Here is a 13,236-nt window from a genome sequence, read left to right as displayed (position 1 = left end):
GTGGCTGTTTCATTGATAGCAGGTACTTAATACACCATGGAAAAACGCACAAGGAAAGTGTACCCGCTAACATGGACCCTGCCGCACGGACGCACGGGGTCCAGCCCCTGGTTTTCAGCGGCAGTTCAGCGGATGGTATCGGCTGCCACATCCAGTCCTCCACTGAGCCACGGAGCGCCAGTCTATAAAACCCAGTCCAGTCTGCTCCTTCCGTGAATCTTTCACGCAAGCTGACGTCTGTCACATTGTCGAACATGCTCCTTCGAGGCATGCTGATGCCATGAGAATGTCGAGCGCTCTACTGTCATTTTCTCGACAGCCGAGGCGGCCTACATGCCTCGCGACCTTTAGGCTTTTCGGACTCTATTCAGCTGGACATCAATAGCTCACCGTCAATAGCACCCGAAAAGCTCGAACCAACAAAGATTATCGAATTTGCTACCAATAGGACGCCATGCCGACCCCAAACGCCGTCTATCTGCACGTGCACATCAAGTCCCTCAGCTCGTCTCCTTGTGAATCTCTATGCTGGGTGGCGCCCCCGTCAAGGCCTTGCACTGCGCGTAGATCACGAACTGTCCCGACACGAGCGCACAGGTCATGACCACCCTGGGCCCCAGCCCGCTGAGCAGCAGACGCTTGGGACCAAACTCCTTGGCCAGCTGGAACATGCGGCTCGTCGCGCCCTGGCCGGGGTCGCCAGCGCCCTTGTTCATGGCCGACAGCAAGGTATCGGCGGGGTGGGAGAGGACAGCGGCAGCCGCACCGGCCACGATGCCAGATGTCAGCTCCACACCGGTGGACTCGAGCTGGGTCATCTTGGCCTTGCGCTCAGAGCCCATGGCGCGATAGATGACCTCGTTGACGGCCTCGTGGACGGAGAACTGGCCGACCGCGTAGGGAACTTGCTTGAACAGCAGAGGCACGAAGCCAGAGTAGAAGCCCCTGAAGCCCTCCTCCCTGGCCATGCGTGCGAAGCCCGGTATCAAGCCAGTGGCGTATCCCCTCTGCGAGACCAGTCGGATTCTCGTGGCCTCCAATGGACACAGGGCAATGTCTGCAAAGAACTCGGCTGTGGCGCTCGCCCCGAGGTAGATGGCGGTTCGCTTGCTGACGGCCTTGTCAGGGCCACCGACTGCCTCAATGTACTTCTTCTTGAAAAACTCGTAGCCCATGAACTTGCCACCTCCCTGGACGAGGTAGCCGACGGCCGTTGGGCCGAAGCCTGTGAGCAAGGCGGAGGCACCCTCCTTGGCGACGATGCTGCGGCCGGCACGGATCATGTTGTAGCCCTTGAGGGAGTCATCGACCTGGATGCGCGTCTTGACGACGTCAATTGGCGTGGCACCCTTGGGATGGTCAGCGCTCTCCGACAAGCAAAGGCTGTGTTCTCATGGTACTTACCCCATGTGTCGACGTCGCGGCGAGCGCACCAGCCGAGAAGAACTTGACATAGTCGCTGGCTGTAAAGGTAGGAAGCTCCGTCTGTTTCGACATGGTGCCGCTGAAGTATCCTCTGCTCTATCCTGCTCTATCCAATGCCACGGTCTAGTTGAAGAATTGTATCTATGTAAGTTAATCTCGAAAAAGGTCTAGAAATGTAAAGACATTCGAATTATCCCGACGAGTATTTATCCAGCGTGCCGGTGACGCGATCCGTCCCTGGTTCTCGTGCAGCGAGGCTCGCTCTCGGCGGCGGAATTGGCTGCCGGGGCAGAGGAATGACGTATGTCGTTTCCGTGTCTGCCGGTTGCAGACTCCACCTTAACAGCCAACCTCGATATGTGACCAGCGCCAAGCGAACACATTACGCTGAATTTACCTTAATGAATTAACTCATTACCCTCGGGCCTCATGTTGACACTAAGTCACTATCACCATTCAACTTGCATTATCAATTTGCCCGTTATTCCACAAGACCGCGGGCCTGTCGGACACCTGTGCAATAGGCTGATAAGACACGTTGCACTCCTCTGGACTCGACTGGCTGAGTAATATCTTCCGATGTAGATTAAAGTGAAGCTACCTCTCGGAGATCAATGGTCTTTAAACGGGTCCAAGCCGGCCACTGGCCTCAATATGATCTGTCCAAGAAGAAGAGCAAAGGCCAGTATGACACTCCAGCCCAAAGCCAGCCAGGATAGGAAATCTTCCGCGTGATGTAAGCATGTGTGTGTTTCGTCACGTGCTTCGTGAGCCACTCGCTGATGGAAAACACAATGAGAGCGGCTAGGACGAAGGCGTACGAGGGTTTCCGGTCGATGATGGTATCGAAGGCTCGAAATAAGACGTACAAGAGGGAGTAGCAGGCCCAGTGGCCTACGAAATGAAAATCCGAAGGCCTTAGGGGATTATCCGGTGAAAAGTGAAGAGCAGGACACTTTGCCGCGAGCGTGAAGATGCTCAAATAAAGCGGCCAGGTGATGATGGGGATTGGGGCGACTGCCGCTCCGCTCACGACGTCGCTGACGGAGAATAAGGCAATGAAGAAGTGAAACAACAACTTCACCTTGGAAACGCCCACCAAGAGGCTTGCAGGGTCGAACTCCTTATTGCCAGACATCCGGTCAAAATGGGGGAGGGAAGGGTAGGCGAGGAGAGGGGAGATCGTCCAGAGCGCCAAGCAGATCTGGCTTATGCTGCAGAGGACGACGGAGCAGGCAGCATTCTGTGCCGAGAAAAGATACTCTGGACTTGTCGAGTTTGTGATCTCTGATGCCATGTTGTGTCTGAAGACGATGCGGTCAACTTGAAAATGGGATTATTTGGGTGATGCCGGCATTGGTGTGTCGAGATTGAAAGGTGGAAAGAGCGCCGTATGAAACTCGGATTCCGTGACTTGTAAAAAGCTTATAAAGTGTGGTGTTATTGTGGTTCTCCTCTGGTAAAACTTAAGCCAGATGTGTCACCTTGCCTGGCCCGAGCAGTCTCTCAAGGTACAACAAGCTCCTAGTCCGTCACAAGACAAAGTAAAACGAGGCTCAAGGACCACCAGTGAAGCCTGAGCGCCTATTTCAGACGACTACGTGGTCTTATGGCCAAATTCGCCCAAAGATACAACATGTTTGCCAATATGCAAATCACCACAGGATGCTCCAGAGCTGGGGCTGCTCGCGTTGGTTTCGTCACAGCTATCCTGGGCTACCTACCACTCCCGTCTCATCGAGTCCTTCAAAAAAGTGTAGATATAACAAACTTGGGCCATAACCCGGGTTTGAAGCGAAACTAGCACTCTTTGTGGTCCATACGTCCGGGCAGGAGGAACATGGTAACATAATAGCAGCGAGAGCCTCTCGCCGCTAGATAATAAGATCACAGCGCCTGTTATTAAGCCACGAGAGTAGCTACTTGTTATTTGCGAAGCTACTTATTATACCCAATGTGCTCGGTAATTTTTATGTGTGTGACTGGTGATATGCGTGTCCTCGCTCTTCCCTCTTCACCGCAATCATATATCACGACCGAAGATAAACAGCGTTATTTCATTCTCAATCTCAGCGACTGTCTTCGTCATCGGCCTGAGGGGCCTAAGACGTGGTGATTGACTGTTTCCGTCATCGTCGTCCACGAGTCGCTCGAGCAGTTGCCTCTTTGATACGCAGCTTGAGCACGGAAAGCGAACTGACGAAGTCGAGATGGGAGGCTTTAGTAGTAAATGTGCCATGGGATCGGCCTTGGACCGGCACGCCATACCGCCACTGAACCGGAGATCGTCCCATCTGAATCACCATGCGGATCGAGGTAAAGCTTTATCCGTTGCCACAGAACCGCGACCAAGCAAGCGACGATGAAAGCGATCCCGAACCATGCAAACTCGCCAGTGGGGAGTAGGTTGATGAGTTGCCCGCTCATCGCACTCAAGGGGCCTTGAACCTATTCCAAGGTGACAACGCTGCTGTTTTCAGGCCAGCGATTTTGGATTTATATGACGTCTTCCCTAATCTAGAAGGGAAGCCGCGCTCATAAACCGTGTGCCTTCCTACGGTACAAGGCAGCGTTCGCGTTCAAAGGCTGTCGTGCAAGAATATTACCTCTATGCTCGGCTCAATCGGGGAGTTCTGGCGCCGTAGCCCTCGCGATGACACGGCCAGTCGTTGTTGTGTTGTTGATGACTGAGGATTGTGCTGTTGATGAAGGCTGTGTTTTCGATAATTGAAAGTCAAGGTATGTTGTTGATGATTGAAGGTTGAAGGAAGAGAGATCAGCAATGTCACCCTGGGCCCGGCCCGGCCCGCTGTACATGAATGGGTCATTCCTCAGGTCCCATTTTAACTTCCACTGGCAGGCTTCTGAAGTCTGAATCAGCACAACCTTGAACCATCAATAACACAATAACGCGTGCCCGTTTGTCACGAGGTCTGGGGCACTCCGATTGCCCGATCGAGCCCGGCACATAGGTACGTATATGTTCAATAGGTTGTAGCCCTCAAACCAGACGAGATGGCAGCCCTTGAACACAAACGTCTCCCTTTGTCACTCGTAGGAAGGAACTTTTAGTAGGTAAGTAGCAATTGCATGAAGTCGATTGGGTACGTACTGCAGGGATTAAACGTCGGTGTTGCTGAACGAGGTACAGTCAGTCTATCATCGAATACATGGCGTCCACAAGCCATCCAAGCGCGTCTACTGCCTCTTCTCCTGCGACTTCCTCTTCACACAGATCTTGACATTCAGAGGGGGCACTGTCGCCTCTGCCAGCCACTGGTTCTCCGGTCGCTTGCCTTCATAGCTGTCCGGGAATTTAAGATGGTAGTGCCGCAAGACGTACGACAGAATCATCTTCAGTTCAAAGTCGATCAGGAACCGCCCGGGACAGGCATGCTTGCCGTGCCCAAAGGGGACAAAGTCGGGACTGGTGGTCACAAAGGTCTGCACAGGCGTCTTCTTCTCTTCACCCGAGCCCTGTTCGACGGGGGCGGCCTCGTCGCGCATGCGCGAGAAGCGGAAGGGGTCGTAGGTCCTGGGGTCGGCGCCGTAGCCCTCACCGCACAACTGTCGCGAGAAGCCGAGGTACGAGAGCACGTTGCCCTTGGGGAGCTCATGCCCATCCTCCGTTTTCAACCCGTCCACCATGACCTTGCGAAACATGGCGCGGTAGCCAAACGGGTTCAGACGGAGAGTCTCCCGTGACACGGAATCGGCGAGCTTCATCTTGCTGACCAGGGTCTTGGTCCAGCGCGGCCGGCCTGCTTCGTCAAACGAGTCTGCCGTGGCGAGGATTTGCTCTGACTCGTTGATGAGCCTGGCGATTGTGTTGTGCTTGGGGTCCGAGCCGAGAACGTTGAGGAGGAGGTTTGTGACTTGCATGGAAGTGTTGTGCACGGCGCCAAAGTTGAGGGCCGTGATGCGGCGCACAATCAGTTTGACGTCGTCGACCTCCTCGGGTCGTTCCTTGAGGGCATAGCGAGCCATCATGAGCACATGGTCTTCTTCCTGCGAGGTCTGCGTGACGCCAGTCTCGGCCTCCTTGCGCGCCGTTGCCACACGATCTTTCCATAGTGGGATCAGCCAGCCGCTGACGCGTCGTGTCAAGACTCTGTTCGGGATCGAGGCCAATGTGCCCACGATCGGTCGCAGAGGCGCGGGCATCCCGCAAAGGGCGCCCGCCACGGTGATGAGAAGGTCGTTCTGCTGGAGCAGAGTCTTCAAGTAATCTGGGTTGCGACACAGGGGCAAGCCCACAGTGAACCGACTGTTGGCCTGCGCAATGGCCCGGGCGATGACGAGTCGGAGGTCAATCTCCTTCCAGTTGTGCTCATCCATGCCAAAATGGGCATCAAAGGCCACGCCGAGCTCATTGTCCAATGCCGCACAGATTGTCTCAATCATCCGGTTGATATCCGTCTTGACGAGCAGACCCTGCCAAGGGTCAAGGATGGGCTTCTCATCTCCAAGGCTGTAGGTTGCCTGATCCATCTCTGCGAAGCCATGCGTATTACTGAATTGGTTCTCCGGCTGCGACAGGAGCCATCGCAGGCGCGACGGAGGCACGATGATCTCCTTCCTCACCCCGACACCGGGTATCACCACAGGCTGCCCATGCTTGAGGTACTGTTCATATGCCTCGACGAACAGTGACTCGCAGTCAATGTAGTACGCGAGACGCGTCCGCAGGCTGAAACGACGGGCGCCGGGGGGCTCGCGAATGAGTGGGATGGTGGGAGGGTAAGGAACAGCTGTGAGGCGGTGCAGCAGAACGACGACGAGGATGGAGCTCGCGAAGGTGAGTGGCACGAGGAGCACGAGTGGCAGGCCCAACACCTGCTCGACAAGCGGAATCACAGCCATCTTGGTTGACTCTGGATGTTTCTAGACGTGGGTGTGAAAGAGGGCATCATCCTTCTGCTAATATATATAAGTCATTTCCATTGCCGTTCGACAAGTCAGCACTAGTCATCTCAGCGACCCCTTGGACGGTCAGACGGCTGTTAGACGCCACCAACACCGTGCATGTAATTGGTGCGCGGCGCGCATCCTTCGATTAAAAAAACACAGTCAGCTACATTATCACGCAGCCGGGTTAACCGCTCAATTTGCGACGAGACTGGCCAAGTACAAGCTGGGACTGGAGAACCGCCAAGTAAGCCTACAATTGGAGGGATTCTTGGTGAATTTCGTTGGAATAGGGAACATAATAGTTACCTGAGGCACGTGTAGGATCAAGAAGTACCGTATCCGCTAGTCTGTCTTAGCTGGTCAATATCCCTGTCAGGTATGGTGCCAATCTGAACACAGATTATTATTAGGCTGTGAGGATTACAAGCCTAAGCGTTGCACAGGGCTACAAGAAAAGTCGCACTTTTGCATAGAATAATAAAGCTGGACCACAGATAGCTACGGTACTTGGATTTTTGTCGAGAGGATGTGCCTGCGGAGATAATGCATGCAGGGTAGCCTGATGCGGGGCTTGTGGACCCTTATCCCCCATGTTGGCCCCGCCTCTCGTCAAACATCATGACAACGATCATCCAGCCCTCAGTCACATCCCTGGCAAAAGGTACTCCAAGCGGCCTCCCGACATGGCGTCCAAGGCGGCACTTATAGTGGTCGATTTCCAGAACGATTTCACTCCCCCCCACGGCGCCCTCGCCGTGCCTCATGGTACGGACGTTACCGACCCCATCAACACCCTCCTCACGTACCCCTTCGCACTCAAAGTAGCCACGCGGGACTTTCATCCCAAGACGCACATCTCCTTTGCAGCGAACCACAAGGACTGCCAGCCGTTCTCCTCCTCAATCAAGGTCAAGAACCCCAACAATGAGACGCAGGCTTACGAGGCGACGCTGTGGCCCGTCCACTGCGTACAGGGGACCTGGGGCGTCGAGCTCGTCGATGGTCTGAACAAGGACAGCTTGGATACAGTGGTGGACAAAGGCAAAGACGAGAGGATAGAAATGTACTCGGCGTTTCACGACCCCTTCCGCATCGAAGTCTCGGCCCTCGAGTCCCTCCTCAAGGACAAGGGCGTGACGGCCGTCTACGTAGTAGGCCTCGCCGCAGACTTCTGTGTCAAGGCCACGGCGGAACACGCGTTGGAGGCTGGCTTTGAGACGTATGTGGTCGAGGAGGGCACCAAACCCGTCATGCCCGAGAAGTGGGCCGACGTGAGGCAGAGCATGATCGACAAGGGCGTCAGGATGGTGAGTATGCACGATGAGGAGGTCCGGCGCGTGATGCAATGAGTGCGAGAATTAAAACAAGATAATGCGCTTTCTGCCTAATGCAATGTGTATATACTGTAGATCAGAAGGGTCTAAATGTGGTTCCCGCATCAGCGCTTCCTCTGCTGCGCAGCAGCACTCGTCATGGCCAGCGACACTGGGGTCTGGGCTGCCGGTGCTGGTGTTGTGCTCCTGGACGGCGCGGCGCTGCGGTTGTGCGCCATGTGCGCCTTCACTAGATGTCCAGCCGCAAGGGCACTGCACAGCGAGAGCTCTCCGGCGAGTGTCGCAGCACCGATAATACGGGCGAGGCGGCGCGAGTTATCACCAGGGCTGGTGGGGTGCGAGCCACGGACACCAAGCATGTCGAGCATAGCCGATTGAGGTTCGAGAATGGTGCCGCCGCCCAGGGTGCCCACCTCGATGGAAGGCATGGATACCGCAATCTGGAGAGATCCACGCAGACTGCACATGTTAGCTAAGGAATTCGTCCACGGTAGAATGGGGAACACTCACTTCCTCATGGTGGTAATACAGTTGGCACTCTCAACGACCTGAGCAGGGTCTTGGCCGGTGGCGAGGAAGATGGCCGCGACAATGTTGGCGGCGTGGGCGTTGAAACCACCCACCGAACCAGCCATGGCCGAACCGATCAGGTTCTTGGAGATGTTCAGTTCCACGAGCGCGTCGACATCACTCTTCAAGACAGATTTGACAACCTCGCCGGGGATGATGGCCTCGGCAACGATGCTCTTACCACGTCCATCAACCCAGTTGATGGCAGCGGGCTTCTTGTCCGTGCAGAAGTTACCAGAGACAGAGATGATGGCCATGTCCTCAAAGCCACCCTCGGTAGCCATAACACTCAGGGCGTGCTCGACACCCTTGGAGATCATGTTCATACCCATGGCGTCGCCGGTCGTGGTCTTGAAACGGATGTACAGGTTGGTGCCGGCCAGTGCTGTCTTCATCGTCTGCAGACGAGCGAAGCGACTGGTCGAGTTGAAGGCCTCCTTCATCATGTTCTGGCCCGCTTCCGAGTCCAACCATAGCTTGGCGGCACCAGCGCGTTCCAGGGTCTCGAAGCCGACGCAGGGACCGCGAGTCATACCGTCAGCAGTCAGCACAGTCACGGCACCGCCGCCAGAGTTGATAGCTTTGCAGCCGCGGCTTGTACTGGCAACAAGGACACCCTCGGTCGTAGCCATGGGGATGAAGTAGCTCTGACCGTCGATGACCAGGGGACCGGCAACACCGACAGGCAAGGGCATGTAACCGATAACGTTCTCGCAGCAGGCGCCAAAGACGCGCTCCCAGTTGTAGTTCTCGTACGGCAGCTTGGAGCGTTCGAGCGAGCTGGTCACCTCCCGCGTAGCCTTGGTTCGCGAGATAATGGCCCGGCGGATCTTGACAGCGCGCTCATGATCCTGGAGCGTCTTCTCCAGAGCGTACCCAGGAATCTTGCCGCGCATTGACATGCTGACAACCTCCTCATCGGTCATCTCGCTGCTGCGCTTCTCGGCCAACATGACATCGAGCTCTTCGTTGGTTCGCAGGATCCCCGAGTCAATGACGGGGGCTTTCTTCCTCCGAACCAGCGTACCGTCCGATTCGTCCTCGGTGATGGCGGGCGTTGCGGGGCGAGTCTGCTGAGGAGTCGGGGGCACGTACTCGCCGAGAGGCAGAGTAGCTGAGCCAGTATCGTTGAAGCGCTCCGCATTGGCAAGCTCGGCGCGATCGACGCTCCGCTCGGGCTCCTTGATACCAGTCTTGGCGACGTTGAAGAGGTACCCATTGAGGCCGACGCTCAGGGCGAGCGCGATCACGATCCACTTGGACAGCACGGGGTCCTCGAGGCTCTTGAGCAGGCTCCCCACCATGCGACCACCGACGCCATAATCATTGAGCTGACCAAAGGTATCGGGCCCGGCGCCACTGCCCCCAATGCCGGTGGACAGGGCATAGTGTACCGAGGGGAACTCAAGCTCGTACTTGATAGGTGTCAGGATGGTAACGAGCGTAGGGATGTTGCGTGATTTGGCCGAGGCGAGGATGCTTTCGAGCCCATTGGCAGCGACTTTGAAGGGGTCGACGGGGGGGCTCGAGACCACGCCGCCGAGACCACCGGCCCACGAACGAATGCTCGACAGCGAACCGGGGTTGCGGAAGGGGATTGTGCACAAGTTGACCACGTTGATGCCAATGAAGAATGTGACCATGAGCACCTTGAATTTGGGCACACTGCTGCTCTTCATCTTGCGACCAAACAGCGATGTCTCCTGAGGCTCCTTGTCGTCGTTGCTCCTGGCGACATTCTCGGCAGTGCGGCGGCTAAGACCATCATCCTCGAGGGCCATGCGCATCTCGACGTGACGCTTGATGCGGTTGATCTCGAGCTTGATGCTCAGAATAGCCGTGTAGAATGTGAAGAGCAGAATGCAGTCAAAGAAGAGGATCCAAGCGGCGAGGAAGCAGAACTGCTGCAGACCGCCCTGGACGCCTGAAGCGGCGCCGATGACGAGGATGACAATTTCGATGGCGTAGTCGCGGATGATCTCGTAGCCCTTGTCCTTCACGGCGGCCTGGATGGCATACTGGATCAGACCCTGGGTGGAGGGCTCTGCGACCTTCTTGCCCCGCGTCTTCTCCTTCTTGGACTCCTGCAACTGAGCCTTGCGATGTTCAATAGCATGCGAAAGCACAGCCTTGGTAAGGACAATGTTCTTTTCGAAGCCAATGGTCACCACCAGGAAGGGCAGACCCTCGGACAGCAGAATGACACTGATGGGGACGCCGAGCCGGGTCGTCACCGCCAAGCCAAACAGGAAGGCAAAAACGGACGAGAAGAGCGTGTTCATCCCCAACCAGAAATTAGAACCCATGCGGCGCATGGAGACAAAGAGCGACACAAAGGTCAGGTGCATAGACAGGTAGCCCAGGACCATGATGAAGATGTCCAACGTCTCGGCGTTCTTGAGCAGGTCCAGGAACTCGCCCCAGGCATTCTTGGCCCATTGAACAACGGTGTTGCGCGTGGTGACCTTGGCCGCCTTCATGATCCACATCTTCTTCTCGCGGCCATGGCCGGTCTCCGTCTCCTCAGCATCCGCATTAGGGATCTCCTGAGCGACGGACACAAACTCGGGAGCTTCCGAGAAGGGGAGCGCATACGCAAGAATACTGTCCTGGGTGTAGGTCGTAAATGGGTTTTCGGTGGAGGGCAGAGGCGTGATGGACAGGTTCTTGTTGGTCGGGATGGCGTGCGAGAGCGGCGCAGTGCTGGGCGACTCGTTGGAAAGGGTGTCCGGGAAAACGAGGGTGAGCAGGGCAAGGTGGTCAGCGTCGTAGGAGTAGTTGCCCTCGGCATTCTGCCACCTCCACTGGGTATCGGGTCCAGCACGCAGACTGCGGCTGCCTTCGGTCAGGGACGTCCAGTCGGCCTTGCCCACGCTTGTAGTGCCGTCGAAGAGGCTGTCCTGGATCAGACCGACGTAGGAAGTGCTGGCGAGGATGGTCACAAGCACCACCAGGTGGATGGGGTGCGAGCAGGCGAGACGGGCGAGGAATTGGAGACCAGGGGTCATCTTCTTGCCCAGCCATGTGGGTTTGGCGGCGGTTTGCGAGAGCGTGGGCTCACCGCGAAACCGCGTCGGCAGGAGTGACGACGCTATCATGGTGGCGTCGAGGGGTTCGGAAAATGTAACTCGGCGAGTGGACTTTGGTCTAGGACATGGGAGATGGGTCGCGGTAGTCGAGGCAATGCCACTATCGGTAGTCGCCGAACCTAATACACGATCGTGTGAGTACATGTTGACAAACTTGTGCTGGGACTGTCTTGGAGGGGCTCAAGTAGTTTTCGTGATCTCTGTCTCGCCAATGCCTGCCACTAGACAGAGCCATGTTCCAGATTCACACAACGCTCCCAGACACTGGCAAACCAATCCCTTGGAAGAGTACTTACAGCTTGATCCCGACTGGCCACGAGTGGGCGGGAGCAGAGCACAGAAGGAGGGCGGGCCCAAGCTCAAACAAACAATATGAAGGCGGCTGCGATTCAAGTCACGCCAGGCAGTCCCTCGCGTCCTCGGACAGATGATGGAACAAAGTAAAGAGAGTAGGAGTGCGAAGGAGTGGAGGAGAGAGGGGCCAGGGCACAAGTAGAGGGCCGTCAGCCAGGTCCAGTCGGTACCTTTGCTTGCCTGTGCTTGTGAATTCAATGGATGGATGAGTTCAAGGGCCCAGGCATCACAATTAGGGGAATTATTGGATAATGGGGGGTACCGAAGGCGGATCGACCGAACTGGCTTAGTGGCTGGTGTGCCCGACCCTGGCATTAGGCGGTGAGCGAAAATTCAGGGCTTATCGGGGGCGCGACGACGCCTATCGAGGCCGCTGTGCAGTGCCGATCGCTTATCGATTCGCTAGTCCGCTTTCCCCTTTCCTCTCCTCTCATGGCAGAAAAAAACCAGAATCGATGGAGTTGAGGAAATTGGATCTGCGATGGCTTGCTGGGTGCTTGGTATTAGTGCCGCCTGCTCTCCTTTTTAATTAGGTAGCAACCGACCAGTTTATGGCTGTCACAGTATCCCCAGAACAGCACAGCCCTCCAGGATCAGGCCATTTTCTGCTCGCCGCCATCGTCGTCAGCGAGGCTTTGCCCTCAATCCCGCCGCAGGTCATCGGACCAGCCATGTGTGCCAATCCATGACGAGCACTCACCCTTCTGTCGACTCGGCGAATTTTGACTCCGCGTGTCGGGCTCTATCCAAGTACATGTAATCAAGTCGCTGATGTCACCCATGAATCAGCCTCTCGCGTTCCTCCTCCGCGGATTGATTTTGTTAGTGCACAGCAAACCCGGATTTGAATGCGAAAGGTGTCGAGTTGCCTTGGTATTAGCGCGGGATTTCCGACCTATGGCTAGCAAACAGGGCAGGAATTACGGAGTACCGGGAATAGTAGTACTATTCTCATTCAGGGGGTGTCTTTGCTTTGCTGGGCAACGCCGAATAAGCACAGTCACCGCTTGGTCCTCGTACGAACACTGCGCCTTGCTGCTGCGATTACATGTAGTACGTATCCTCGTGCACTATCTGTACCACGTACGCATCCGCCCGAACTCGCATCAGCCCCCACGGCCGACAAACTACCTTGCCGGTCGGAGCACGGGGTGTGGCCCAGTGTTTTTCGGCCGGCTGCCATGCAAAGCGCCGAAGTGGTCCGCCTGAAACGCGCCGAAGCGTATGTGCTCATGGGCTCACGTTGACAGCAGTTCTTGTATAATTGTCCATGCTCCCTTGGATTGACGCGGAGCCCATGTGTTGTATGAGCAGCCGCTTAACGACCCTGAAAGGCCTCTAGATTCGCGCCCTTCTCGGGTGCTAAGCATCTAACGCTCGATACGTGGATGTACTACGGGTACATGACACAAGCAATCTGCAGTTCGGTGCTAACAGTGGCTCAGCGAGTCACTCCCAATTAGAAGCGAGCAATTCACAAGCGACAGTTTCGGAATGCTCTGTTGGCGTCTATCTGGCTGTAAATATTATCGCTATGATTACTCAGTATTGAG

The 13,236-nt window shown here is 56.0% G+C and overlaps 5 protein-coding genes across 5 annotated transcripts; 1 reads left to right on the top strand and 4 right to left on the bottom strand.

Moving 5' to 3' along the window:
* Positions 1-2: 2 nt before the first annotated feature.
* Positions 3-1,699, bottom strand: F5Z01DRAFT_723293 (mitochondrial carrier domain-containing protein). The gene is made up of 2 exons (XM_046266609.1): positions 1,405-1,699; positions 3-1,349 (listed from the first exon to the last, which is right to left on the bottom strand). Exons 1-2 carry the CDS (start codon positions 1,495-1,497, stop codon positions 501-503), a joined length of 942 nt encoding a protein of 313 aa, XP_046118723.1. The 5' UTR covers positions 1,498-1,699; the 3' UTR covers positions 3-500.
* A 375-nt stretch (positions 1,700-2,074) lies between these two features.
* Positions 2,075-2,722, bottom strand: F5Z01DRAFT_636264 (uncharacterized protein; the record flags this gene model as incomplete). Its single annotated transcript, XM_046262201.1, has 1 exon — positions 2,075-2,722. The coding sequence occupies one exon, from the start codon at positions 2,720-2,722 to the stop codon at positions 2,075-2,077; it is 648 nt and encodes a 215-aa protein (XP_046118722.1).
* Positions 2,723-4,438: 1,716 nt separating this feature from the next.
* On the bottom strand, positions 4,439-6,607 carry F5Z01DRAFT_94655 (cytochrome P450). Its single transcript, XM_046267249.1, has one exon. It carries the CDS (start codon positions 6,286-6,288, stop codon positions 4,624-4,626), a length of 1,665 nt encoding a protein of 554 aa, XP_046118721.1. The 5' UTR covers positions 6,289-6,607; the 3' UTR covers positions 4,439-4,623.
* Positions 6,608-7,019: 412 nt separating this feature from the next.
* Positions 7,020-7,685, top strand: F5Z01DRAFT_621730 (nicotinamidase; the record flags this gene model as incomplete). Its single annotated transcript, XM_046261221.1, has 1 exon — positions 7,020-7,685. The coding sequence occupies one exon, from the start codon at positions 7,020-7,022 to the stop codon at positions 7,683-7,685; it is 666 nt and encodes a 221-aa protein (XP_046118720.1).
* An 89-nt stretch (positions 7,686-7,774) lies between these two features.
* On the bottom strand, positions 7,775-11,564 carry F5Z01DRAFT_681315 (hmg CoA reductase; the record flags this gene model as incomplete). Its single annotated transcript, XM_046265674.1, has 3 exons — positions 7,775-8,129; positions 8,181-11,387; positions 11,449-11,564. 3 exons carry the CDS (start codon positions 11,562-11,564, stop codon positions 7,775-7,777), a joined length of 3,678 nt encoding a protein of 1,225 aa, XP_046118719.1.
* Between the last annotated feature and the right edge of the window lie 1,672 nt (positions 11,565-13,236).

Source organism: Emericellopsis atlantica (assembly GCF_019669845.1).
Source record: "Emericellopsis atlantica unplaced genomic scaffold F5Z01scaffold_12, whole genome shotgun sequence".
NCBI lineage: Eukaryota > Fungi > Ascomycota > Sordariomycetes > Hypocreales > Bionectriaceae > Emericellopsis > Emericellopsis atlantica.
Note: the sequence above shows the minus strand (reverse complement) of the source record. Positions and strands in the feature narration are given on the sequence as shown.